This window comes from Manihot esculenta, chromosome 1, assembly GCF_001659605.2.
Source record: "Manihot esculenta cultivar AM560-2 chromosome 1, M.esculenta_v8, whole genome shotgun sequence".
NCBI classification, from domain to species: domain Eukaryota; kingdom Viridiplantae; phylum Streptophyta; class Magnoliopsida; order Malpighiales; family Euphorbiaceae; genus Manihot; species Manihot esculenta.
The window spans coordinates 41,596,314-41,623,756 of record NC_035161.2 but is presented as its reverse complement, the minus strand read 5'-3'; the positions used below and the strand labels follow the sequence as shown (position 1 = coordinate 41,623,756).

Here is a 27,443-nt window from a genome sequence, read left to right as displayed (position 1 = left end):
ACTGGAAAGGGAAACAAGAATCTTCATGTCATGGTTTTATACTTTTATTCTGTTAGCCATGCTTTTTGGATATAACTTTCTTTTACAAAGTTACATAGCAATGACTACTACTTATTATTATTTGTCAAATATTGAGATTGATCATTTAATTTAAATATTGATATTTTAATTAAAGTTCTAATAATGATAATAAATATGACAAAAAATGCAATGTAAATATAAAATATGATTGAAAAAGCAATTATAAAGATTTAATTAATTAAATATAATAAAAAGGAAAATGAAAAGGTAAAAATTAAATTTTATAATTCAACTATTTTTATAAATGTAAAATTAAATATGTACTTGTTAATTGTAGGATTATTAGGTTTTTATAATTATAAAATAAAATTAAAATTTCATTGTAAGTAGAAGTACTATAAAATAGGATAAACATCTTAATGTAAGTTAGTTGTGTTAGTGAACTTTATTATAAATAATATATACACATAATTAAATTTGTGGTTGTTCACAATTCCACAATAATAAAAAAAATCTAATCATTTTGCAATTAAAATAATAAAATTAAAAATTAAAAGTGAAACATTGCAAAATAAATTGTTCATGTAAGGAATAGTGAAAATACACATTAAAATAAATTTAATTATGAAATATAATATAAGAATGTAATATAAATAAAAACACAATTGAATTAGATATAATAAAAATCGAAAGATAAAAAAAGAAAATATAAATTTATATTTTTAAATATTTTATATAAAAATAAAAAAATTAAATATATATACTGTATTTTTATAATAATTTATGATTAATTTCCAAATAAGCTATATTTTCTTTGGTGGAATTTGAGATCAAGCTGACCCATCGCTTTCTAAGGCGACGTTGCACCATTTAAATTCATTCATAGTTACCCGCCCGGGTGGTCACATCCATGAGCGACCAAGGTATATAGAAATATTTTTTCTACAATGAAAAAGTACATTAAATAAATTTTAATATTCATTCGAAAGTGATATATTATTTTTTTATTAATTAAATGTGGCATAGATAAGATTTTAAGTTACATTTCTATAGCACTATGGTTAAAAAGAACAATTTTTTACAAAAATTTAATTTAGTTATTTTTTATTAATTTTAATTTAAAATAAATAATAATAATAATAATAATAATAATATATAATTAAAAATAGTAACGAATAGCATATTTTGAATATTTAATTTTATTGAATTCTAATAAAATAAATTTGAATAGTTATAATTAAATATTTCATTTTATTGAATTCTAATAAAATAGATTTGAATAATTATAATTAAATTTAAGAAAGATTCAATTTAAAAAATAATATTAATTATAAATTCGAATGAAATTCAATTTTTATTTATAAAATATTCACTCTCTTATATAAATAATTAATTTAATATAAAAATATATTTTATAATAATATTTATAAATTTTTTATATTTTGTCATTTAAAAATTAGAATATAAATATTTTTTAAAAATATTAATTTTTTTAAATAAATATTATTAATAGAAAATTTTTTTATATAAATTATTAATTAAAATATATAATACTAAATAAATTTAAATTTATTTAAATAATAATAGCTAAATTTAAATAATATAAATTAATCTATAATCGAATTCAAAATTCAGATATTAGTAACGTAAATATAAATGAGTTTTAATAGTTTAATTTTTATAAATATTTTATTCATTTACCTTCTATATATAATTATATAAAAAAGTTATTTATATTTATTTTAAATTTTTTCGATAAAACCTATGTAAAAAGTGACTAATTTAATTTTTATAAATATTTTATCCGTTTACCTTCATTATATAATTACATAAAAATTTATTTACCATTATTCTGAATTTTTCCAATAAAACCTATGTAAGAAGCTGCTAGTTTAACTTTTATAAATATTCTATTCGATTATATTTATATATAATTACATAAAAATTTATTAACAATTATTCTGAATTTTCCCGATAAAGCCTATGTTAGAAGGGTTAAGAGAATCTGAGCATTAGCCCGTTTCAGTCTTATCTTCAGACCTTCACATTATTATCAATGGCTGAAGCAACCAAAAGGTAAATTATTTCCTTGACCACATGCATAAATAGGATCCTATTTTATCTATTTCTGTTGCTGCTTCGATTCTTCATCGAATTATTCTTTCTGTTTTATTTGTTTTGTTCAGGCATGCAGTTGTTACGGGAGCAAACAAAGGGATTGGTTTTGAAATTTGCCGGCAGTTAGCTTCAATTGGGATTGTAGTGGTTTTAACAGCCAGAGATGAGAAGAGAGGCCTTGAAGCTTTTCAAAAACTCAAAGACTCTGGTTTCTCTGATCTTATTGTGTTTCATCAGCTCGATGTGGCTGATACTGCCAGTATTGCTACTCTTGCAAATTTCATCAAAACTCAGTTTGGAAAGCTTGATATCCTGGTACCAACTAAAACCCTACTTACTATTTATTCAACACAGAATCTAGTATCCTTCTTATCCAGGAATTTGATTTATAATTATTAAATAAATAATTTGAAACAATAAATCCCTTTATTGTCATCGTGTGGTACTGAAAAGTTACTTCCAGAAGAATTTAAAAAGAAAAAAAAAAAAAATCACACTTGCAGTCACCTCCGTTGATTCTCCCGATCTCTCTATTACTCAGGAGAACTGAGCATAAGGGTATGAAATTTTGGTTTTTAATTTCTTAATATTGAGCTTTAATAAGTGATTAAAAAAGTTGTACCATTAAACAGGTGAACAATGCTGGTGTTGGTGGAATTAAAGTTGATGTTGATGCTTTAAAAGCTGAATCTGATAAGGTAAGCTTCTATAACTGAACTTAGTTACTATTTGCATGGTGATAAATTCTAATACAGTCTCTGAAAAAGTTATGCCCCGCCCATGCCCATTTGTTTGGCTGAATGAATGTGTCAAGGCAGAGAGTTATCGTGCCCCTAGTTGGAAAACATTTTTCAGTTAATTGCTAGTGCATTCCACTTTGTCATTTTCAATATGAAGGTATAACTTATGTCTTACTAAGTATCTAAGTTATTGATTATGAGAATGCCTTTATATGAAACTTATGTTATCCGACAAAGCACTTTTCTGTCATTTGGATGCTGTTTGGGTTGCTAAATGGCCAGGACAAACTGTAAACTTTTCTAGTATACATTTGGCAAGCATGATGATAAGTTTCTTTCATTTGTTGCAGGGCAGTGGAAGTGTCAATTGGCACAAAATATCAACTCAATCATATGAGTTAGCTGAAGAATGCCTGACAATAAACTACTATGGTGCCAAAAGAATGGTCCAGGCATTTGTTCCCCTACTCCAATTGTCTGATTCCCCAAGGATAGTTAATGTCTCATCTTCCATGGGGAAGTTGAAGGTAAAAACTTTATCACAATTTGCCACAGGTAATTTATTTTCATAATCAAATTGTCTCAATCAAGTGGCTGACTTTGGCAATAGTTCAGCTAAGCTGAACAGAAACAAATCTTTTGGTCAAGCTATTGAAAATATCTATTTATAGCATATACTTGTTGAATTCTAGAATACAACAATGAGAAATTCACAGCTGAGCCACTGATGCTTAGTTTTCCTGATAATATTGGTAAATATTTGCTGAAGGGGCGGTTTTGTTTTCCCAATAAATTGTGATTTTGATTATTGTGACTGTTAAAAATGCTCCATTGTAATTTGTTCCAGAATGTATCAAATGAATGGGCTAAAAGTGTACTAGGTGATGCTGACAACCTTTCTGAAGAGAGAATTGATGAGGTGTTGAGCAAGTATCTAAAAGATTTTAAAGAGGGTTCTCTCGAAAGCGAAGGTTGGCCTACTTTTATGTCTGTCTACATACTCTCAAAAGCAGCTATGAATGCCTACACAAGGATAGTAGCCAAGAAGTTGCCAACTTTTCATGTCAATTGTGTCTGCCCTGGCTATGTCAAAACAGATATCAACTTAAATAGGGGAATATTATCCGTTGAAGAAGGGGCTGAAAGTCCTGTGAGGTTAGCACTGTTGCCTAATGATGGGCCTTCAGGTTGCTTCTTCGATCGGAAAGAGGAGTCACCTTTTTAATTGGACATGATACATTTCTAGAGACAAGTATGCGTTGTCAGAGTTTTTGTGCATTTCACTAGTATACTTGGACAATAATCTCAATCTGTATCATAAAGTCTAGGGAGAACGAGTCTCTAGCTATTTTTCAGAATGTGTGTTGAGTAGAAAGCTTATCTACTGATCTCTATCCATTGTCATTAAAGGAACTATTTATCAACTCTTACTTCTCATTGAAAGGGTTTTTCTTCCTTTAACCGTACGTGGATGGGCTTTGTTCAAACTCTACTTGTGTAATTTAACCCCAAAAACCTCTTAACCAAGCTGCACACAATTAATTGTGCTTTTTCACACATGCATAAGAGAAACCAGATTCTGGATTTCACACATTCTGAATGTGTGTGTGTGTATGTTTGGAGAGTGATCTCAAGAGTCAACCACAAAATTTATAAATAATAATCCTCAACATTTATTAGTTGTTTTTGGATTAATTAATTATTTCATTAATAATAATAACCATCAAAACTTATATTAAGGACGGAATTTGCAAGCTCAGGCGGTCAAGAATCAACCATATAATCTAGGGAAAAAGCAAGGAAATGGGTATTGTATTCTGTAGTCTAGTTAGTAGCTGGTAGGTACAAATTCGAATTCGTTTGAATATGTTTAGTTTTATATATTTTAATTAATAATTTATATAAAAAATATCTTTTTATTTAAAAAATTCAATATTTTTAAAAAGTATTCAAATTTTTATTTTTAAATAAAATATATAAAAAATTTATAAATATTATTATAAAATATATATTTTTATATATTAATTTAATTATTTATTTAAACGAAATCGTGTACTAAATATTTATAAATAGAATTTAAATTTAATATTACTTTTTAAAATTAAATTTATTTTAAATTTAATTATAATTAATTAAATTCTTCCTATTAAAATTTAATCGAATCAAATAGCTAAAAATATATCATCCATTACCAATCGATCTAAATACCTAATTATGGATTTAAGCAGTTTTTTCTTATTAAAAAAAAACAAAAGCTAGGGAGGAAGCTGCTGTAGGGCCCATCTTGACCAACTTATGGGCCCACTACGAACTTGGGGTCCCTGTCCTTGTAGTCCAGATCCAAACTTTTATCAGACTCACTCTACCTCTCATCAATTTATTTAATACCAAGAAAGGAATAGTTGGGATCTGCCATTTAAGATCTGGTTTGGATTCCGCGGTTTGGACTCTGATACAACCAAGCTTCACACCACTCACTAGTAAGATGAATAAATCTTTTTTTTATCTAAACCAACAATTCCTTGGTTTGCGTTGTTGTCTTATATTGCTTCTTGTAGTTCTTGTCCCGCCTTTGGTTGCTAAGACTTCATTTCTACTGTTGTCCCTATTTCCAATTTGATAGTGCCAACCCAAACAGGGTTCGCGAGTTGAATTTGTTTGCAATTTTGTTGGTTTATTTAGATCTTACACCGGAAATTTTGCATGAATCAATAATATTTTCGTTCTTTATAATGCGCATTTGAAAATTATTTTGATCAATTAGATATGATATTGTATTAACCCCTTGTTTATTGAGAACTGGGAGGGTCTGGACTCTTTTTCTTTCCTCCCCTTTTTTCATAAGCTGAATGCTTTCCATTATGACAGGGAAATAAATATACATTTTTGTTCCAATGGCTGTGAGAAGGCCTGGTTTGATTGCTTTATTTGATGTTGATGGGACTCTTACAGCACCAAGAAAGGTATCAAATTTCTTCTATCCTTTGTTTTCTGTTGGATTTAATTATTTATTTTAGAGTTATTGTGTGACTTGAGCAAATTACCACTATTTGTTTCATGGTGTTAGTAGGGAAAAAAACAAAAACAAAACAAAATTGTGTGGTTCCTTATCTACATGTGAAATCAACTCCTTGTTCATTTTTTTAAACTTGAATTCCAGGTGGCCACTCCTGAGATGTTAGAGTTCATGCAGAAACTCCGGAAAGTATGCATTGTTTTGGCATAATTAGAAATTTTATCCAATTTTTGTCATTTGTCTCTGTTTTCTTCTCCACCCTTCATCAAGTGACAATAGCTTTGTTCATCTGAAGGTTGTTGCTGTGGGAGTGGTGGGTGGATCTGACCTCTCTAAGATATCAGAGCAGCTTGGCAAGACAGGTTTGTTAAGTAGCAGTTAAGTTTATGCTTGTAGAACAAGGCAGTGAGGAACTATTAACTCTGGTTTTGGCTATGTAGTTACTGAGGACTATGATTACGTATTTTCTGAGAATGGACTAGTGGCTCATAAAGATGGAAAACTTATTGGCACTCAGGTATTGCTCACAATCAAGAGCCAATAAAACTTAATATCAAAATTGGATTTGTTTTCCTCAAAATTCCTGGTGTGCATGAGTTTTGTTAATTTAACTTTTTCCTCTAGTTTGATAAAAAAATTTTCTGTTTTCTAGAGCTTGAAGACATTTCTTGGGGAAGAAAAGCTCAAGGTAAGATAACATGCAGCATGCACTTCTTGTCTCAACTTGTGGCCATCATATTTGTACCTGTGAGACTGCCCACAGATAGGAGTAACAATAATCATTTTAGAAGTACCAGATCTTGATTTAAAATAAATATCTAGACAAAGAAAAGAAGATTTGGACTTGGTTGTAGAAAAGAAATGGTGATCAAATAGAGCTCAATCACTAGATGCATAAAATATATAGATTAGTGGCATAGGATTTATGCCAATATGTAATTCTGATACACTGTGATTGGATTGTGCAGGAATTTATAAATTTTACACTTCACTATATTGCTGACTTGGATATTCCTATAAAAAGGTGAATTTATTGCAAGTCTGAAAGTCAAAATTTCAAGCATATCTAGCTGCTACAGAAATTGGATTGAATTAAACCTTTTTCTCATATAGGGGCACCTTTATAGAATTCCGAAGTGGGATGATTAATGTATCACCAATTGGACGGAATTGCAGCCAAGAAGAAAGGGATGAATTTGAAAAGTATGACAAGGTTAGAAAGACTCTGATTCAGCTTTATTAACATATTATATTGGAATTTATCACTTAGAATCTGGTTGATGTATGTGCCTAAAATACTGTGCATGTAATTGAATTGATTTCAGGTCCATAACATACGCCCAAAAATGGTGTCTCTGCTGCGTGAGAAGTTTGCTCACCTTAACCTGACATTCTCAATAGGCGGACAGATAAGCTTTGATGTGGGTGAACTATCTAGTTTATGATCATCTTGAACTGGTCCAATAGAAGTCAATTTGGAAGAATGCAATCATATTAATTAATTTTTGTAACAGGTTTTTCCTCAAGGTTGGGACAAGACATATTGCTTGAGGTACCTTGATGAGTTTGATGAAATTCACTTCTTTGGTGACAAAACTTACAAGGTTGTACTCTATTTCCTTAACTATTCCGTCACTTTCTCACCTTGTGTTTTCCATCAGTTACTTATAACACTGCTAGAAGAGAAATGGATGTATAGGATTCTGATCAACATTGGAGTTGGTTCTTTATATCTCTCATCATTAGTTCTATTCTTAAGCCAAATGTATGTGAAAGAAACCCCTGATCTGAGTCAAATTCACTTTTTTGAGTCAGTCTCCTCGGTCTTGCATGTGTTTTAGTTACGTTATCATCTCTGTTTCAATTCCTTTCTATTGTCAGTATTATTTTGAAATGACTCATCTACGTTTTATACTCATTATTGAATGACAATGGATTTACCTTTTTCCTTATCAGGGAGGAAATGATAATGAAATTTATGAATCAGAACGAACTGTGGGTCACACAGGTCAGCAAAAGATTTCATCTTCGACCTATATATTGGCAGATTGAATACAATAAGAAAATAGAATCATCTCATTTTTTTTTTCCCATATGATTGATTCCAAAAGAAACAAATAAAATATATAAGACTGCTAACAAGACTAAAGGTTAATTCTATTCTTATTGAGAAAAGACATCAAGAACAGACTATCAGAAGGGTCTCATTTGGGGCTTTCTCATCGAAAACTTTATGTTGGAATATTAGAAATTTCTTTTTTTCTTTTTTTCCCATTAGAATTTAGTAGTTGATGACTTGATGCTCCACGCATTCTTCAATTTGTCCTCATAATTTTCATGGAGTTTTAGGTTTTAGATCCCATGTTATTTTGCTTACCATCCAGTGCTGCATCGAAATTGCCATACGTGATGGCATTACTACAATAAACTCAACTTTCATGTAATTAAAATATACAATTAGTTTTCCTTGTTTGTATTGTATATCAAATGATTTGGGTCCTGCGTTTTTCCTTTTTCCAGTTACCAGTCCTGAAGATACAGTGAAGCAGTGTAAAGCTCTGTTCCTAGCAAATTCCTAAGCTTATAGGCTACTTTGACTTTCTATTGTACCACATTTGTATACTAAACATTTGAGAAAAAACACCAAGTAGAATCCCCGCCTGTGTAATATTTATTATTAATTTAAACGTGATGAAAACATATGGACCCTAATTCTTAGCAGTGATGTGGTGGTGCCTAGCATGTTTGCTATATTTCATCCATAGCATAGATTTACAGAAATCTATGCGTTCTCGTAGGGGTGTAAATGCTATTCGTCAGCTATTTAATGGTGGATTCAATAAAAATTCAATAGAGATCGATTCAATAAAAATTTAATCGAGATTGATTTAATTTTTAAACGAGTTATGATTGAATTTAAATTTTAGTCTCGTTTAGTAAAAGAGTCGAATTTAAATTTTGAGTTAATTTTTAAATTTATGAGCAGATTTATAAATCGACTAAAAAGAATTGAATATTAAATTGAAAATATGTATAAATTTTTATGGGACATATTTGAATTTTTTAAAATTCAGTTATGTATAATTTGATTATTATATTAAAACTTATAAATATTTAAATTTTTTAAAATTATAATTTAATTATTCTCTTAAAATTTATAAATATTTAAATTTTTAATATTTAAAAACTTTTTTAAAAATTTATAAATTAATTGATATATATATATATATATATATATATATATATATTTAATTAAAATTATTTAATTTTAAATTAAAAATTAAAAATAAATTAAATTATTTATAAATTATTTAAAATTAAATTCAATAAAAATTCGATTTATTTTAAAATTTATTTTAAATTGTTTATGAAATAAATTTATTAATATTCGACTTAAATTTAAAATTAATAAAATTTAAATAGTTCAAGTTTAAAAAAAATTAAATACCGAATATAGTTCAATTTTATCTTATAAAATTATATGGAATCCAATTGAATTTTAAATAGAATTTGTTTCATTCATTATTTGGCATGACACAATTTAAATGAAGAATTCAATTGAATTGCGATTCATCTTTTCAAAACTACTCGTAAAACAAAAGGGTTTTACTTTATCAAAAGATTTTATATTTAATAAATTTATAACAACTAATAAAAATATAAATTCATTAAAAATGTGGTAATAAATTTTCATGACTGGAAGGTCAGTTTTATTAGTAAGAGAAAATAAACTTAAATATTATAAATTTAGAAAAATAAAAAAAATATTATATGTTATTTATATATAATAATAATAGATAAATAGAAAACTGATTTTATAATTATCACTTTTATGATCAGATAAATTATTTAGAGAAAATTATTTAGGAAGGGCATTTTAATAAAAAAATGTTATATAAATTTTATGGATTTCATTTTAAATTTTATCAAATTTAATAGAAATTGGTTTTAGTTATAATCAATTCAATGAAATTGAATTTTAATTTTTATTCAAACTAAATAAATTCAATTAAATTTTATAAAAATTTAAAAATTGAAATTAATAAAATATAGCTTAAATAAATCAAATTTGAACTCCTCTACTTCCACTCTGTTCATTTATAATCTACATCATCAAGGTCCCAAATTAAAAAGTAAATCTCAAACGCAAAAAAATAAACATAAATATCATTTTTCTCATGTAAGGTCCCAAAATTTTGTTGACAAAAATATTGCAATAGCGGTGCATGTGTTGTCGATTCTTCTTTTATTATGTTTCTGTACAATTATGCCAACTGGACATGTTCATTTGCACTATGTTTGGTCTCCTATTTCCCTTGTTCTCCTTTTGTTTAACGGTATTTGCCAAATTCATATTGCTAATGTTCCTTCAGTGACATGGATTTATCAGATGGTCGGCCCACCAACTAAAGCATCTACAGCAATTGGGACGTCTCTTTCTTTTTCACCATGAGCAGTCCTACCTTCACTCACCTTATCCCCCGCAACATTGGCCTCATCACCAGATACATGCCCTTGGTTTTTTCCCAAGGTGTCAACAAAAGGACTACGAGAAAATTATCTGCACTCTCTAATGAAATCTCTGCATCATTCACCCGTTAAGCAACCTCAAGTTCGAAAGCCACAGCTTACTCTGCTAAAAGCATAACATTTGCAACATCTTCAACCTTGAAAGAAGTCATCAGTGCTTTCTGTGCAATCTCTTTCAACCTGTCCGCTTCATTCTGCGATTCTTCTTTTCTACTTGGTATCCTCAACTCTGTCTCACTATTTGCCAAATTCATTTTGCATTCCCTAACATCACTCTGAGCAGCCAAAGTTCTTCGCCCTCTTCCCTCTCCACTCCACTCTCTTCAGAACCTGCTGAAGGTTGGACCAGCATCTCCTTTTGCAACTTCAATAGATTCTACTGCCACCTTTAGCCTGGCATCAAATAGCAACCGTTGCATTTTGAACAGCTTCTTTGGCAACAGAGACTCCTCATTAACAATCCCTCGAACCATATCAAGAGTTGAGTTAACATCATTCCAGCCTCATCCTTCAAAGCAATTGCAGCTTCTGAAATTCTTTGAGCCTTGTCCTCATACATTAAACTGTTAAGCCGTGCAACTTCCAGTTCTGTCTTTGCCGTCTCTAACAATTCCCGCAATTCATCTGAAGTATATGCCTCTACCTCCCCTTCTTCTTTCTGTTCTCCTACTTTCTCTCCATAACCACTCAACTCTGCACCATCATCAGACCCCACTCTTGAGCTGTCAGCACTACAACTAATTCTACATTTCAATCATTCCCGTCAATGTATGCTAAGGAATCATTACGTTAACTCACTCAGCTAAATCCCTTTGATACCTTAGAAACATCAGAAGTACAAAAAAGTGAGTTACCCAAACGTGCACTTGATAAATGGCCATATCTCAACCTCGAGCGTAACCGTTTCGAAAACCTGTAACCTGTGCCTTCATCCCATGAAGCACATTAGAGAAAAAGGAGCACAAGCGAAATCCTTACCTACAATCCAATCAATGAAAAAGGAGTACATATAGAAACAGTGAAGCAAACAATCAGCGCACGCTCATCGCATTCAATCAAATACCTGGTAAAAAAAGCTCAAAAATACACAGAAGCTGACATATTTGTCTAAATACATGAACATAATCTATTTCGAGTGAAACGAGGAGAGAATGGACTGACCGATCAAGATGTGCAAAGTTGCAGACAGAACTTAGAGAAAACACCAATGGCAGAGTTTGAGAAGAGAGTAGATAGGCAGAAAATGACAACTGATAACAAATCAACGATCAATATGCGCTTGTTTTTTATAATAATATCTTTTGTTTCAGAGATGAAAGTGAAACAGAGAGCCAAGCGGAAAAAGAGGGAGTATGTTCGTTTTTCCTTCTCCGTCTCTGTTTGGAATGCGAGAAAATGAAATTTATTAGTTGGGCAGGCTGGGCTTGTTTGGGACGTGACAGATACGCTCCAATCATACGGCTCAAAACTCGTCTCTTGTCGGTGTTTTGCAGTTTGGTAACTTCGGTTGCTGAGTTCGCTTACCGCACGGGAAGTGGCCCATTAGCGATTTTTCATGATTGTTGTGCCTATTAATCCATTGTTTGGAATCAAAGTGTTTTTATAAGAATTTAATTTAATTAATTTTTTATAAAATAACGAATTTAATTTTTTTAATTAAAAAAATTTTTATTTTAAAAAATTTATAAATATTATAAGAATTTATTTTTATTTTTTATTTTTTATTTTTTTATAAAATCAACGGACCAAAATGAGGGTAAATGATTTTGCTGAAATAATTTGGTTATATATAGCTTCAAAATCATTTGTATTAATTTTTTTTATTGATGAAAACAGAAATGAAAATAACACACCAAAGAATTGCAAAAAAGAATTCAATATAATTGATTTGTATAAATAACATAAATAAACAAATCCAACAACAAAATTGAGAACAATTAATCAGACAACAATCTTGAGCATGATGAGGCCATCTGCCAAAACAAAATCAAACATTATATGAGAAAGTAATGAAGCAAGAAAGAAAACAATATGGTGTGTGTAAGTTGGTTGTTTAAGAGTGATCTTCTTCAGCAGCAGCTGCTTCTGCTTCTGGTTGTGGTTCCTGGTCTGCCGGCTCTGGAGGTGGGGTGCTGGCGGAAGCAGTTCTCTTGTGAGAAGCAGCCTGGAGAACATGGCTGTAGCTTCCTTTCTCCATGAACAGCTGAGCAAAATGGTGCTTGCAGTAGAGGACTCCATCAAGAGCAGCATATGATGAGTGTGTCAGAGGACATCCTCCATGTGCACACCTGAAGCATGACTTGTGAAAACATTCTCCTTCCATTGTCACCTGCATCACATCACCATAATTCTCAACAAACATTCTTAAAAAAACACAGCTTGTTAAGATTTTGAGTTGCAGACTGAACCTTCTCCAGCGGGTACACTGTTTTGCCACATGCAGAACACTTGTCTTGGGTTCCACTGAACAAGGAAGAGACTTTGCTGGGTGGAGCCCTAGACTGCAACAGATATTATCATTAATAAAAACAGTACAGATGGATAAAAATGAGAGAATCCTAGAAAATCTCATTCATCAGAATGGTTTTCAAATTCTATAATGCAAGTCAGATTGGAACCATGAATATATTACCGAGTCATATTTCTCAGTCTTGCCTGCAATAACGTGCCATAAAACAACACATGTTAGTGAAAGAACAAAAGCTGGAACCTAATTAAGACAGGCTAGGGAAGAAAAAAGATGTTGCCTGCTTGAAAATTCTTGCTGAAATTTCCAGACTCCTTGAAAAGTTGCTCAAAATGGGTCTTGCAGTAGAGGACTCCATCCATGGAGGAGTAGTTGCTCATCTGCCATGGACCATGAGAAGAAACCTCAAATTGAATCACAGGAAACAGCGCTAGAGAATCAACAAAAAAAGAGGGGGGGGGGGGGGGGGGGGGGGCAGGGGAGGGGGACAATACCACAAGAGTTCCTTTGCAGTGGCTGCATTTGAAGCAGTATTTATGATAAGGCACTCCTTCAAGGGACAACATATCAACAACATAAACAGTCTTGTCACAAGCCTTGCACTTGTCAAGAGTTCCAGTGAACGACATGCTTTTGTTTCTTCCTGTCCGAAACTGAAAGCTACGAAAGCTTTCTCAGAAGATGCAGAGAAATGAAGTATATAACTTGGGGTGGAACAAGGACAAGAAAAATGTAGACACATGGAAATATTACACAAAGTCTTCGTTGTTTCAAAACAAAACTGATTTATACCAAAATATAACAGATTAATTTTGGCTTTTTTCTCGTTGTGATGGTTTAGATTGAATTGCAATGCTGATGGAGTAGGAAGTTGACACGTGATTGGAGATCCCAATATTATGAATGTAAAATTGGAATGTTAATGCTCTAATTCTGGGTATTGTCCGATGGGATTGGAGTAAAAGAAGGAAATGTTGGTGCTCTGACTTTTTCTCGAGAAAATTTGATTCAGGTTAAAATGGAAAATGAGAAACCAACCTATTTACTCATTTGGTGGTTGTTAAGTTAGGTAAATATCAACCATACGATATGATTACTAATGATAAACTGTGTCCTCCAGGAGTTCAGATTAAGCTTTTTAGCTGCCGACACAACTACTTAAAACTTAATTCTAGCTTTTTATTTAACTTTAATTAATTTGTTAATTGTACTAATTAATTAACTATTGATTTTGTACTTAATTTTAAAAAAAAACTAGTAATTTTGTACATATGTAGAAAATAATATTACATGCAATTAACGCATATTAATTAATAAATATAAAAAGAAAAAAGATGAAATGGCTTGCAAAATAATAAGGTTAATATATATGGGATTCGATGAGGTTAGGAGACGATGGCACGTGGCTAAAGGGTTTGATTTACAGGAAAGTTAATAGGTCTAATTGAATAATTGAGAATCGATAGTGGATCAGATTGGTTTTTCTGGCTTTAGAGAGGTTGAACGCTTTTAGAGTTTTGTTTTTCTTTTTCTCTCTCTGCATCCACATTATTAGTTCAAAGGTATTAATATTTTTATCGTTTTGGGGCATTTTGACAGACTGTCTTATCAGATGCAACGGTGGAGTGTCGTAGTAAAAGTATCAAGTGACTTATTTATGACAGACAATCGATTAATAAATGTTGAACCTCTTCATCCATATCCCGTCCATCACTTATGTTTTGTTTGTCAGTCTTGTTGTGCGCGCAATTATGACTCTAATGGGAATCTGTGTGCCTTAAAGAGGTCACCCTGCTTGCTCCGAGCATGGGTGAGGTCGAAGAGGTAGGAGGTTTGAGCTACATTCTATGATGGGTAGTCCTTCTGCAAGGTAGTTGGACCAGATACGCTAGTGTGGACCCTTTTCCTTTCTTGTACACACGTCTCGATCTCAAGGGGTCCATAATTATTATGTTATTAGATGCCCTTTCTTTTTTCTGAGAGTTATTTATGACAGTTGGGGAACGATTCGAAATCGACGCTTTCATTGCCAAATGTACATCCATTAATTCCTTTTGATTTACGAGGCATTGTCATAAGTATGCGTGACACGCATGCACATCCTTCCAAAGGCTTTTTAATTATCGTCGTTGTTTGGATTTTCGAAACTTGATTTTTTGAAAGCTCATAAATGCTTGGCTTGGGGTATAAAATGAAGTCTCCATCTTCATTTTCTCACTTTTGACATTCTTATTATTCTTGCTACCTCTATTCACTATTTCTTAGAGTTCCTCTTGCTTTTTTCCTTGTACTTTCAAGTTTTTCGAATCTCAGGTACGCGCTTCTTTTTTAATGGTCCCTCTACCATTCCCTCGGGTCGAATGAATTATTTTTAGGGTAACTCATACTTCTCTCTGGAAAACTTTCCATCGATCATTTCTTTTCACAGAGACCCATTACATTTGGGCTCCAAATCTAAACGAACGAATTGTCCTATTTTTCTGGCCTCCTCCTCCTGACCTAGTGGATGCCCAATCAGAGAGGAGTCATGTTTTTTATTTAAAAGGAGTAATGTCTCGATAGAGAGGGAGCCTAGGTCAGCAATCAACTTCCCTATTGTCTTGATATCTATTTAAGGCTTCGACGCTTCGATCAGGCCTCCGATGTACATGCTCCTTCCTTCGATCTTCCGGCCGGCCTTTCATCTGGTCCTTCTCTTGGCATTCTCTAGCAAATCGACTAATCTTGAAGGCATCATCCTGCCTGATATACTTTTCCACTCTTTGCATGAGTTCGACTAATATGGATGGTGGTTTTCTGCTTAGGGACCCAAATAACTCCACTGAGGTAGTCCCTTCTGCATGGCCTCCACTGCTTGAGGATCGTCTAGGTTAGGATCTAGAGGGCTTCTGTATTGGAACGGGTAACATATTCCTGTAGAGTCTCATCTTTCTTTTGTCTAACCATCTTCAAATAACTGGTTTTCCTCTAAGCTGGGACGCTGGCTATGAATCTCCCTATAAATGAGCTGGCCAGTTTATGGAAAATCTTGATACTTTCTGCTTCTAGGTTATTGAACTAGGTTAAAGCTGCACCGGTGAGGGTAATAGGGAATACTTTGTAAAGCAAGGCGTAGTCTGTAACTCAATGAAAGTTTTATAGTTGATTACATGGTCCCTGGGATTGCTCGTGCCATCATACGCACCATGGTTGGCATTTGAAACTTCTTAGGAATAGTCTCTTCTCGAATACGGGCCACAAACGGGAAAGTCATTCTTAGGCTTATGGGGGCTCCTGTTTGGCTCTTTAACTCCGCCAACAATGATTCTTTCAGTTTTTTCAGCTTCTCCATTACTCCCCTTTTTTTGTGATGGTTTTTTCATTAAACGTGGGAGCTTTCGAACTGGTGCCCTCGTTCTCACTTTCTACTTCGTACCTCTCCAGCCTGTCAGTATCTTCCTCTATCTGATTTCTTACCATATGACTTCTGAACTTGGTTGGAGGTTCTGTGGCAGACTCACCTTCTCTTCTCTTTAGAGTTAAGTGTATCGTGGCGGTTTGGTCATGATTTTTGATTTCTAGAACAAAGGTTGGCATAGGTGCTTGATTAGGAGTTATGATGGGTGTTAGATTTGTGGGCGTGGGCGAAGTGAGACCCCTTTGCTGCATTATTTTGTTCATCCACATCATCATTTGTTGCAGCTACACAGACATTGTTTGCAGATCCTGGTTAGATATATGTGTTTGTGGAGTGGTGTTTGCTAGAGTGGGGTTGCTGGTGGAAGGTGTATATAGTAATGTTTGAGTGAGGAAAAATGGAAACAATGTCATAGGAAAGTTTTGAGAATTTGGAGTTTTGGGGGTTGGATTTTCATTTTCGATAGGTGTCAACAGATTGTTTTCTTGATTTTCCATGGTGGATCTCATTGGGTTTATATTTGGAAAACTCCGATTGATTGGATATCTTCCCTAGTTTTTCACAGACAGTACCGATTGATATATTTGAGATCAGGTGAAGTTAGAAGATGATGACACGTGATTAAAGGGTTTAATCTACGGAGAAGTTAATGGATTTGATTGGATAGTTGAAAATCGATCGTGGATCAGACTAGTTTTTCTGGCTTTAGGGAGATTGAGCACTTTTAGGGTCTTGTTTTTTTTTTCTCTTTCTCTGCCTCCACATAATTAAATCAGGAGTATTAATATTTTTACCGTTTTGGGGTGTTCTGACAGATTGTCCTATCAAATGTGACGGTAGAGTGTTGTAGTAGAAGTGTCATGCAGCTTATTTATAACAAGCAGTTGGCTAATACATGCTGAGTCGCTTCACCTATATTCAATCCATCATTTATATCTTGTTTGTGAGTCCTGTTCGCACAATTATGATCTAATTGAGAATCTGCATGTGTTAAAGAAGTTGACATGCTTGCTCCCAACATGGATCAGATAGAAAGTTTGATATGCATTCTACGACGGACGGTCCTTCTGTAAAAGGGTTGGACTGAATACGCTGGTGTGAACTTTTTCTTTTTTTTATACGCATACGATCTAAGAGAGTGGATTATTATTATATTATCAAAGGTCATATAATTGTGTCACGATCTAAAAGGGGATTATTATTATGTTATCAAAGTTCATGTACTTCTTTCTCGGAAAGCTCAACTTTGCTTATCGGAAAGCTCAACTTTACTTAATGGTAAATAGATATATAAATTATTATTATTCCTTAATTGCGATTTGACATTACTGAACTAAGTGCATAGCGAATATTATGGTTTAAATTTACTTTTTAGAGATTATCATTCAAATGATACTGAAAATTTATTTTTAACATTTTTATAAATAAAATATATTAAAAATTAATTTTAAACACAATTTAATTAATATTTTAGCATAATATTTTTTCCTTAAAATATTTTAAACAGCAGAATGTTGCGTTTTTAGAGATTATCATTCAAATGATACTGAAAATTTATTTTTAACATTTTTATAAATAAAATATATTAAAAATTAATTTTAAACACAATTTAATTAATATTTTAGCATAATATTTTTTCCCTACAATATTTTAATCAGCAGAATGTTGCGTTATTTTCATTTTTAAAGGCACAAGTAAAATACAATAAGTAGGGTGCGCTGCTGCCAGAATTAAAATGCAGTTCAGATTTTGGGCGTACAGGCAGAAGATTCGCAGATATAACTTTAACCCTCTGCGTTGAAAAGAATGATATGGTAAGAAATTAATTTTAATAAATTCTGTAAAATTATTTATGATTTTATTATTATATGTGATAAAAAAAATTATAAGTAAATATAAATTGAATTCTTTTATTCTCAATAAAAAAAATTATAAGTAAATATAAATTAAATTTTTTATTTTAAATAAAAGAATCATTAAAAAAAAATCAATTTAAGTAACTTTTAGCGAGAATAGAAGTCCTCGAGAGATTTTCTTTATCTGCTATTTTTGCCATTGCTCTATTGGAAATGTCAATTTGCCAAGGAACAGATCGAAACACTAATGTTACCCCTTTCCATAAATTAGTCTAAAGTGTAACACTTTTGTTGTCTTCGAAAAATGAATATACTTTTAAACATGCCGAAGGAATAAAAAAAAAAGGTAAACATCAGCATTACAAATTTGTTATATGGAACTCAACTCCATGAGGATAAACATGCGAAAAGCTGATGAGGGTGAAGACTCGCTCGTCATGGGGGCAAAACAACTTGCTGATTTAGTATAACGTCTGAAATGGTCTTTCCATGCCGGTCAATCCTCCGAGAGCAATTGACACCACCATCTAGAATGTTTCGGACCACTACATTCAAAGAATGTATTCCCCTTACTTCATAAATTTCCACTTTTACATGTTCATTGATCCATTTGTCTCTCTTCTTGATAGCTTCTGAGTCAGGAAATGAAGAGGTATTCAGAAGCGCAGCGACAACTCCATTTACCCATTCAGGTGTCACAACCATCTTCAGTCTCTCAATGTCTGGAGGGAAGTGTGGGATGACTGAAAAATTCAAGTCATTTCCTTTGTCCCCAGCCCTGCTATGAGCTACAGTATAAAGTGGGATCTCCTGGCCAGATGAAGCAGGGGAAGTCTCAATCACAGGCAACGAATAATCCCCATTATCTTTTGTAAATGGTGGTAACAAAGCTTCATGCATCTTCTCCACATTCTCATGGCCAATTTCTTCCTTCTCCAAATTCATTCCTGTGGTGTACTTCACTCCAGTCTGCCAGAAAATGCATTCGCGCCCAACCTAAAAACGAAAGAAAGAAAGAAAGACCTGACATGTAATAAAAATGTTTGACCGACCACTCAACTTCACAAAAAACATTTGACTAAAGAAAGAAAAACTTCCACTTTTCATGGCAGAATGAGTCATTTCCAAGGTTCAAAAAAAGAAAAAGAAGAGATATAGGAGGGAATGAGAATAGCAAATAGTTATGATGCTGAATTTGTAATTACAGCTTAGTATGGTCAGACAACTGCATTGATGATTTGTTGTAACGCATTCTACCAAGTAATGATTCTAAGTCTGCCCCCTTAGTTACAGATAAAATCCACAAACATGGAAAAAGAGAGAGATTGGGATCCTACCAACTTTTTTTCGAGAATTATCTCTTTCTTATATCCAGTGCTGCATCAGTAAACAAAGAGAATAACATGTTCAAATTATTGAAAATGAAGTAGAATGCAACAAGCAGATGAGAAATTGACCTGATACCACCACCACCAGCTGGTCCATTTGTATACAAAGCTGTAAACTCTCTTGTAAATAGGACTGCATGTTCCTTCAACTCAAATAATCCATCCATTCGTAACCTTACGTCTTGATTAGTGGTCCATGATGAAGAGTCATCATTAATCCTAGTGGCCTTCAGGCTATCAAGTCCAATAATACATGAAACTACATTACAGCTAACACCGGAACATACTTCTTCCATCCATGACCTGACCTAATAAAATTAGGGAGTAATTTATTACTTCACATATTTTTTGAAATAAAATAAAATATAAGAGGAAATGTTAAAAAACTTTGTTTCTTCAGAAATTAAAAAACAGCACTGAGTCAATGACTCCCTGAAAAGAGTTGCACTAATTCAGTTCATCACAGTAGCAAATACTGACCTTACTAGATATTCAGCAGCTTTAGCACGAGATACACATTCATGCCCTCCATAGGATATCTCTCCCCATCCTTTCCAACCGCAATCCTGGAAACAAGGAATCAAACTCAAACATTCCAGGACCCAGGGAATGCCTTACAGTGACTTCCAATTGAGGGGTTGCCAAATGCAGATATATGTTATTGCACTGCACTTCTTTAAAAATTATACCAGTCATAGTAGCTAGGTCTAGATGAAATTGTTGTTATAGACTCAATGAGCATTCAGTTTTTGTTATAATGTGCATAAGTTAGATCTAAATGATGCATACATAAATTACCTTTGGTACCAAACGCAAGAGTTTTTCAGGTCTGGATCCTAAAGATGGTTTTGCTCCAGCACAGAGAACACAAGAACTTGACAATGGATGAAATGAAACATCCTGAAAATCAATGACCTGCATTCAAGAAAATATTTTAAATTATTTATCACTTCAATATTGTCATTTATCATGAGTTATTGAATATACACATAAAGCTCACCACATCAGGCGTGATATAAGCACCTGGATCTCCAACCTCATAAAGAAGTTGTTGGGAACAAGTACTGAAATTTAATACCCCACCGCTTCCCTCTGCCTTTGCTACACAAACTTGTCCATCAAAACTTATTTCTGCATAGGGAAGCGACAAATCCAGCAGAGACGAGAAAGACATGTCTCGATATTTGTCACCTATGATAGAGGAAATATTGAATATTCTAATCATTAATGTGGTTCTATCTTTATGGCCTTTTAGCAGTTATTGTGGGATAAAAATAGAGCAAGCTCACCTGGATGCATGAAGAATCCACCTGTGAGTTGACAACCACACTCTAGGAGGTGCCCGGCTAAGGATCCCTGGGCTAGCTCCTTTAAGTCATCCCAATTCCAACCCAATTCAAAAACCTATTTTCGATCAATCAAATTGCTTCTTAAAGTAAGTTAATAAAAAGTCCAATTAGCAAAACAAGGGTACATACTTTAAAATGTTGCTAGTCTACATTCTAAAGAATAAGTTATTGGCTCATGTACACAACTAGGCAAGCATAAGCTGCCTGGTAGTTCAATCATGTAGCCTTCATAGGTATCTGCACAAATCTTATTTCTAGTGAAAGAGCTGTCTGCCCAATTATACTAATGGCTTTCCTATTTCCAGCAACACTTCAGCCATAATCCAACATATGGACTTACAAATGATCATATCCTGTTATCCAAGTATCTAACAGATAAAATGACTATTAATTTTTCAAACAGTATAATTAGTATGTGCTGAATCCAATATGGTATGAGAATCCATAAGAAATGAGTAAAACAATGCCAAAGCCCAACAAAAGAGGTGTTATATATATATATATATAGCTGGAGTCTAAAATAGGCTATGAAGAGATTGACAAGTGACATACTTAAATTCATGCACTTGTACCAAGTGATGCATCTAAACTTATGTATTTGTGTCAAGTGGCACACTTAATATATTTTATTTTTATTTTTAAGTTATAATTTTATATTTAATAATGTTACAAATTAATATGTCCATAATAAATGCAATTTATTATTTTTATTATTATAATTTATATATGACTTTTAAATTTCCTACCATTATTATTAGTATGTGACTTTTAAATTTTTTATAACTTTTTATATTAATTTATAATTAAAAAAATTTAAAACTAAAAACCAACTATATCTTTAAAATAATCAATAAAAATAATACATATCTATCTTCTTAACTATAAAATGTGAGAAATGATATATTTAAACTTGTAATATGTCTTTTTAATTATATTTTTATTATTAGTAAATATATATATATATATATATATAATTAGACTCTAAAATAAATCGACGAGAGATTGACAAATATCACTATTAAACTTAGATACGAGAGATTGACAATTGATACAATTAATCCTACATACTTAAGACATGTGACGCAAATATATTTATAATTTTTTATACATTTTTAATTTTATTTCTATATAAAATAAAAATTAATGTATATATAATAAATGTAATTTATTATTTTTTAATGACTATTAATGTATGACCTTTTAATTTCCTACTTTCTAATATAATAAATAGAATTTTTATTATATTTACTCTCACTATTATATGATCTTTTGATGTCCTACTATTTTTAATATATTATATTATTAATATTGCAATAAAAATTTTATTATATTTTTATTATTAAAAAACTTTATTGTATTTTTTATTTTAATAATAAATAGAATGTTAAAAATATATTTATAAAAATTGAATAAACATCATATAAAAAATTGTTTGGACAATAGAAAAAAGTATTTTTACCATATAACAATAATTCTATAACAAAAAACCATATAAAAAGTTTTTACTATCTCACAATATTGTTGTTTATATATTTGACAATTTTATAAAATCATAACTAATATAATTTAATTACAAATGCTCTATATGATGTGAATAATTATATAGAATAAATACATACAATCGATAAAAATTATTATAAAAAATTATTAATTGTGATAAAAATATAAAATAATTAAAGAATTATTAAAACTAATTGTATAAAATATTATCAAACTAAAATTTTATTCAATTCAAATAACTATAAAAAGTTAATAAATCTAAATAGTTAAATTATAATAAAAAGTAAAATTGTGATTCTAATACTCTAAATAAAGTGTTACAAATATTAAACAACTAAGTTATTAAATCTAAATTACTACAATTTATTATATTAATGATTGTAATAATTTTAGTCTCTTCGCTTTCTATAAAAATGTAACTTTTAGTATCCATTCTATATAAAACCCATCAACACAATCTCTATTCCATTTATGCCTTCACACAGCTCTCTCTCTTTCATTTTCAAATAGCTCATATTTTAAAACTTTTCTTTCTTATTATTTCCTTAGCATCTAGCATAGAACGCATGGTTGCACAATTTTCAATAGCCAACTCAATCCTGTTGGCTAGATTGAACCTGGATGATGAGGCATCTAAATGTTTTGAAGAAATCATCCTATTCTTTCTCAATAGTGAAATATATTTATATCATGGCTATTGTGAAGCCATTCGTCCTATTACAAAGTAATGTTCGCCTAACATAATTGATATACTAGAATCTACCACTAAAGAAATTGACATACTTGAAGAGTATTGTGATAAAACAAATGATTCTCTTCCTCCGCTACCACCACTACTGCCACTGTCATCCACCGCCATTGGAGATTAGTAAACTTTATTTTCCTAAGAATATAGTTCCTTAAATAGAATTTATTATTGAATATTAATAATATAATATATGATAATTACTATTAAAATTTTCATTTTTTTTGTAGCAATTGAATTTGATATGTGCATGGATTTGTGCTTGATTACTATTTTAAGTTTAAAAATTTAGAGAAAATGTTTTGTTTTTCTTAGTAGGCAGAGTGAATTTATACGAAAAAAGTATTATTTTATAAAATAATAATATAAAAAATTTTAATATCCGCACAACGTGCAGGCAAACGACTAGTTGTTACATATTCTAGAAGAAATAAGAAGTAATTGGGAAAGAATTTGTTAGAGTCTGTTACAGGGTTTTGGGGGGAAATTGTAAATATGCATTCTGTTAAGTGACAGCTCGAGACTTGGGTATATAGGACTGCATTGTTAAGCTGGTTGGTATCAAATTACTAAATAACTACTTTTCCCTCTCATTTCTCTCCCTCTCTCTCTCGCTCTCTCTTCCAATTCTGATCTTATTTCTCATCCCTATTCTTCTTCTTCTACTACTTCTCAACTCATTCTCTTCCATTATTCTGAGCTAATACATCAGACTTCTAACAATTTGGTATCAAAGCAAGGTTACGAAGGCTGTTGCACAGATTGCAAGCTTAGATCTATAGAATATGTAACAGTTATATACTGCATTAATGAAAAAAAAAAAATCAAAAGTTAAGGTTTCAAGGGGATGTGAAAAGAAAGAAAGTGATTGCATACCATTGGTGCTAAGAACAAGGCAGCATCAGCAATTCGTGAAGTAATTATAACATTAGGTTGATACTTTTCCAGACATTCAACAATAGGTGCTGCTCCCAGATATGTACTAGCACCCTTCAGAAATTAGAACAAAAGAATGTGTTAACCTTACACCCACAAGCAAGAAAATAGAGTAAAAATAACATGTTCTGGATTAAATTTAATGTCTGCTAGAGTAACAAATTGAAATTTTATAATTAGCAATTCTTTTTTTTTAAAAAAAAAATTGCAGTCTGAATACAAACAGGAAGCACAAGCAAGAGAACCAGATTCATACACCTTCTGCAAAATTTGATTTCACACGTGGAGATCCCGAACCTGGATGTGAAAAATTTTGGCTTTAAGTTGCAGGATTGACTTATAACACAAATGCAGAGCATGAAGACCAAAAATATGTACAAAATACTTGATTCAAATATATTAATGACCTTTTCAAAGTTAATAATAAAGATTGGCATCCACAATCCCCTATTAATTTACATGATTCATTTTTATGGTAGCAAAGATACCTGATTTGTTGGAAAAGATCTCATGAGCCACAGCGACAGAAACACTAAGCCCCAGATTTCTGGCAACTTCTAGAACGCTCTCTTGAGCGCCAAGTGCATCCACTTGCCAGAATTGAGAAGAAAATATTTAGATAATATGAAAACACCCACAATGAAAAGATCAACAACAAAAGAACTTGCAAATTGAATATTACATCATGATTCAAATTTTAGGAGCTTACTTGCACCCATGTTAGTTATTATGCAAGTTCCCTTCTCTACAGCCAAAGGGAGAAGCAGTCTCATCCAATCTGCGACTGTTATTTAAAAGAACGAGAGAGAGAGGGAGAGAGAGAGAGAGAGAGAGAAATTAGAAGATAAGTATTAAAATATAATCTTCAAAACACAAAGAGGAAAAGATAATGAAAATAGTATAACAATCACATGTATAATGCCATGGTCTGTTTTAAAAATCAAAATTCAAGAGTGAAGAAAGAGCCCTTTCAGAAAGAAACTATGAGTAAATAGATAGAGACAACAACTTTTTAGAAAGAAAGCATGACAAAATAGTAAATAGATAGATAAACTATCTACACTAATAATGGAAGAAGCAACACTCAATGCAAACAAGGCCTTACAATGCAGCAATAAGCCTGCGCAATTTCGAACACATTTCAATAAAGAGGTTGGACTAATTTGCAACTACTAATCAATTGCCCACTAAATTCTAATTAGAATGCCCCTATCAAAACCTAGGAAGAGCAGAGAGTTGTAGCAAAGAATCGTAAGCAATCAAAGAAAACATACTGCGAGAATCATAGCCATCACCACCGGACAACATAACCTGATAACGATCAGCAAGGGTGCGCTCAGCCAAGCATTCAAGCACAAGATAGTTAAGCTCCTTAACTCTTTGAAGCAACTTAAGTGCCGCCAATGGTCTGTCACCTCCAAAACCAGCCCCACAGCCAATGTAAACCTTCTCCTTTCGTCTTCGAGGATTCTCTCTCTGCAATTCAAAATCTAAATACTCAGCTTGCTGTTTTCTTATCTACAATTATAATAACAACAAAACATTGATAAGGCCCATAAGCTAACCAATTTGATCACACAATTGTGAACTTCATTCCAATCTTTATATTCCGTTGACATCTTTAATCCCTGGAGAAACAGTATCTTGAAGTGATAAAAGAAATTGCATGAAGATTGATATTATGAATCAAGAAGTACTATAAAACAACATCCTGCTCTGGACTCCGAAAGAAGAAGTGTCGAGAAAAATTGCAGAAGACGAAGGTTGATCTCAAATTTTCACCTCTCACCTTTCCTCTCACTGTTGCTGCTGCTGCTGCTGCTGCTGCTCGCGTCTATGCAAGGTTGCAAAAGGTCAAAAATACTATGTCGCTGAATTTATGTTCTGGGCTGGACTCGAGCCTCGCTAAAGATTCGGGCCGCTTCGTATACCCAGACCGAACCGAACCCAACAGATGGAAGGATGGTGGTGGGTCCCGATTAAGTTGGCGGTTATCCTTGTTAATAGCTTGTGTGATGACTTGTCCATCTTCTAGATGGTAGTAGTGTCTATCCAATCTGCTCATTCAGCGCGTGAGAGATACATGCCAATACTTTCATACAACTGGCATTCGAAGAGAGCACACGCAGATAAAGTGATTTCTATTCGCGACGGCTCCCCCAACTTGCTAGAAGTCTCATCCAATCGAACCGCAGCGCGTTTTTGTACGGCCAAGTAGTCAAGGCAATTAAGAGAGGGAGAGATCTCTGCTATAAATTTTCTTGGGGTAAGCTCAATTTCATACCTGAGTAGAAAGCAGGAAACAGGAAGAAAGATCTGGTTGGATAAAGAAATTCCGTACCTGAATTTGTAGATTTCGAGGTAAATAGCTGAGATGGCTACCTTATCACTTGTTGCTGGGAACTGTGGAAGAGGCAAAGGAAGCGAAGATGGGTTCTCATTTGAATTGGGGTCAAATGCATATTACAGCAAGGCCCTTTTCGCTAGCAGTTTTCTCAGAACGGTACGTGGTTACAGGACGGGAACTGGAAGCAGATGTCGTGTCATTGCAAAAGTTAAGAAGGGAAAGAAGCATGATTATCCGTGGCCAGATGATATTGATCCCAACATTAACCAGAAAGTTCCAGAGGAGGTAAAAGCAAAGATGGAATTTTTGAAGAATGCTGAAGCAAAGTTGTCTAAAGGGGAACCATTAGATAAGGAGTTGGTGGAGGAAGCAGAAAAGGCTAAGAAAGAGCTCCTTGAAGTTCTGAAGTCATCTGGCTTGGAGATTGTTGGAGTAGCTAAGAGAAATGTGGCAACTCCACCACCTGCTCTACGAGAGAAAATAGAAATCGTTAATAAAGAAATACCAGAGGAAATTGAAAGATCGGTGAATGCAGCAGGCCTTAGTAACAAAGTTGAGGAGCTGAAGTCAGAGATAACCAAAGGTTCAAGTTCTCGGAACGTAGAAAAAATAGAAGCTGAGATCAAGGAGCAGATTCTTTCTGCTTTAGATGCCATGAAATTGAAGGAGAAGTTTGAGAATCTAAGAGTGGAGTTGGCGTCATCCTCAGAAACATACAAAGATTATGTTGGTGCTGAAGACGGCAGCTTGTAACATACCTCTTTCCTCTGTAGAGAGCTGGGAAGTTTAAATTTTTTTGTTACAAAGAACTCTTAAGACACTGCGATTTGTATCATAGATGCTTTGGCATCACTCACCTGATGGGATATCATGTATTGTTTTCCTCTATTGAGTTTATGTATTATCAGAACATTTCTCCCTGACAAAATCCTGCAGAGTAACATTAAATAGGCAACTTGCTTGGCAGGCAACTACTCAGTACACAGTTCTTGATTATGAACGAAAAATGTCGATGCATGTTCGAATCCGGTTA

General features: G+C 32.4%; 4 protein-coding genes across 8 annotated transcripts; 2 read left to right on the top strand and 2 right to left on the bottom strand.

Moving 5' to 3' along the window:
* Positions 1-1,946: 1,946 nt before the first annotated feature.
* On the top strand, positions 1,947-4,303 carry LOC110617266 ((+)-neomenthol dehydrogenase). The gene is made up of 5 exons (XM_021759945.2): positions 1,947-2,097; positions 2,208-2,454; positions 2,772-2,837; positions 3,230-3,406; positions 3,727-4,303. Exons 1-5 carry the CDS (start codon positions 2,078-2,080, stop codon positions 4,102-4,104), a joined length of 888 nt encoding a protein of 295 aa, XP_021615637.1. The 5' UTR covers positions 1,947-2,077; the 3' UTR covers positions 4,105-4,303.
* A 919-nt stretch (positions 4,304-5,222) lies between these two features.
* LOC110619427 (phosphomannomutase) lies at positions 5,223-8,607 on the top strand. Of its 3 annotated transcripts, none has more exons than XM_021762869.2 (12): positions 5,224-5,359; positions 5,748-5,842; positions 6,040-6,084; positions 6,191-6,257; positions 6,336-6,412; positions 6,548-6,583; positions 6,864-6,919; positions 7,009-7,108; positions 7,221-7,316; positions 7,410-7,499; positions 7,852-7,903; positions 8,416-8,607. In XM_021762869.2, the coding sequence occupies exons 2-12, from the start codon at positions 5,774-5,776 to the stop codon at positions 8,472-8,474; spliced, it is 747 nt and encodes a 248-aa protein (XP_021618561.1). In that variant the 5' UTR covers positions 5,224-5,359; positions 5,748-5,773; the 3' UTR covers positions 8,475-8,607. The 3 variants fall into 3 exon arrangements, with proteins under 3 accessions (XP_043805437.1, XP_021618561.1, XP_021618570.1); XM_021762878.2 differs by lacking the exon at positions 5,224-5,359 and adding an exon at positions 5,383-5,518; XM_043949502.1 differs by lacking the exon at positions 6,548-6,583 and having other exon boundaries at positions 5,223-5,359.
* Positions 8,608-12,321: 3,714 nt separating this feature from the next.
* LOC110611075 (LIM domain-containing protein PLIM2b) lies at positions 12,322-13,889 on the bottom strand. Its single transcript, XM_043950603.1, is given in 4 exon segments — positions 12,322-12,754; positions 12,834-12,926; positions 13,147-13,272; positions 13,387-13,889. Coding segments are annotated over 4 exon segments (630 nt in total). The 5' UTR covers positions 13,522-13,889; the 3' UTR covers positions 12,322-12,478.
* Positions 13,890-18,379: 4,490 nt separating this feature from the next.
* Positions 18,380-26,204, bottom strand: LOC110615680. Of its 3 annotated transcripts, none has more exons than XM_021757697.2 (14): positions 25,846-26,204; positions 25,629-25,691; positions 25,338-25,539; positions 24,773-24,847; positions 24,552-24,653; positions 24,320-24,360; positions 24,004-24,117; positions 20,823-20,937; positions 20,534-20,724; positions 20,332-20,448; positions 20,014-20,099; positions 19,603-19,836; positions 19,483-19,522; positions 18,380-19,141 (listed from the first exon to the last, which is right to left on the bottom strand). In XM_021757697.2, the coding sequence occupies exons 2-14, from the start codon at positions 25,680-25,682 to the stop codon at positions 18,581-18,583; spliced, it is 1,932 nt and encodes a 643-aa protein (XP_021613389.1). In that variant the 5' UTR covers positions 25,683-25,691; positions 25,846-26,204; the 3' UTR covers positions 18,380-18,580. The 3 variants fall into 3 exon arrangements, with proteins under 3 accessions (XP_021613389.1, XP_021613381.1, XP_021613397.1); XM_021757689.2 differs by having other exon boundaries at positions 25,853-26,204; XM_021757705.2 differs by lacking the exons at positions 25,629-25,691; positions 25,846-26,204 and having other exon boundaries at positions 25,375-25,514.
* Between the last annotated feature and the right edge of the window lie 1,239 nt (positions 26,205-27,443).

Excerpts from the sequence above, each read along its gene's own strand:
- LOC110617266 (XM_021759945.2), top strand. The coding sequence starts at position 2,078 with ATGGCTGAAGCAACCAAAAG. Across the intron at positions 2,098-2,207 it reads ATGGCTGAAGCAACCAAAAG|GCATGCAGTTGTTACGGGAG; the intron begins GTAAATTATTTC and ends TGTTTTGTTCAG. Across the intron at positions 2,838-3,229 it reads TAAAAGCTGAATCTGATAAG|GGCAGTGGAAGTGTCAATTG; the intron begins GTAAGCTTCTAT and ends CATTTGTTGCAG.
- LOC110619427 (XM_021762869.2), top strand. The coding sequence starts at position 5,774 with ATGGCTGTGAGAAGGCCTGGTTTGATTGCTTTATTTGATGTTGATGGG. Across the intron at positions 6,258-6,335 it reads AGAGCAGCTTGGCAAGACAG|TTACTGAGGACTATGATTAC; the intron begins GTTTGTTAAGTA and ends TTGGCTATGTAG. Across the intron at positions 6,413-6,547 it reads GAAAACTTATTGGCACTCAG|AGCTTGAAGACATTTCTTGG; the intron begins GTATTGCTCACA and ends TCTGTTTTCTAG.
- LOC110615680 (XM_021757697.2), bottom strand. The coding sequence starts at position 25,682 with ATGTCAACGGAATATAAAGATTGGAATGAAGTTCACAATTGTGTGATC. Across the intron at positions 19,837-20,013 it reads GCTGCTGAATATCTAGTAAG|GTCATGGATGGAAGAAGTAT; the intron begins GTCAGTATTTGC and ends TTATTAGGTCAG. Across the intron at positions 19,142-19,482 it reads TAATTCTCGAAAAAAAGTTG|GTTGGGCGCGAATGCATTTT; the intron begins GTAGGATCCCAA and ends TTTCGTTTTTAG.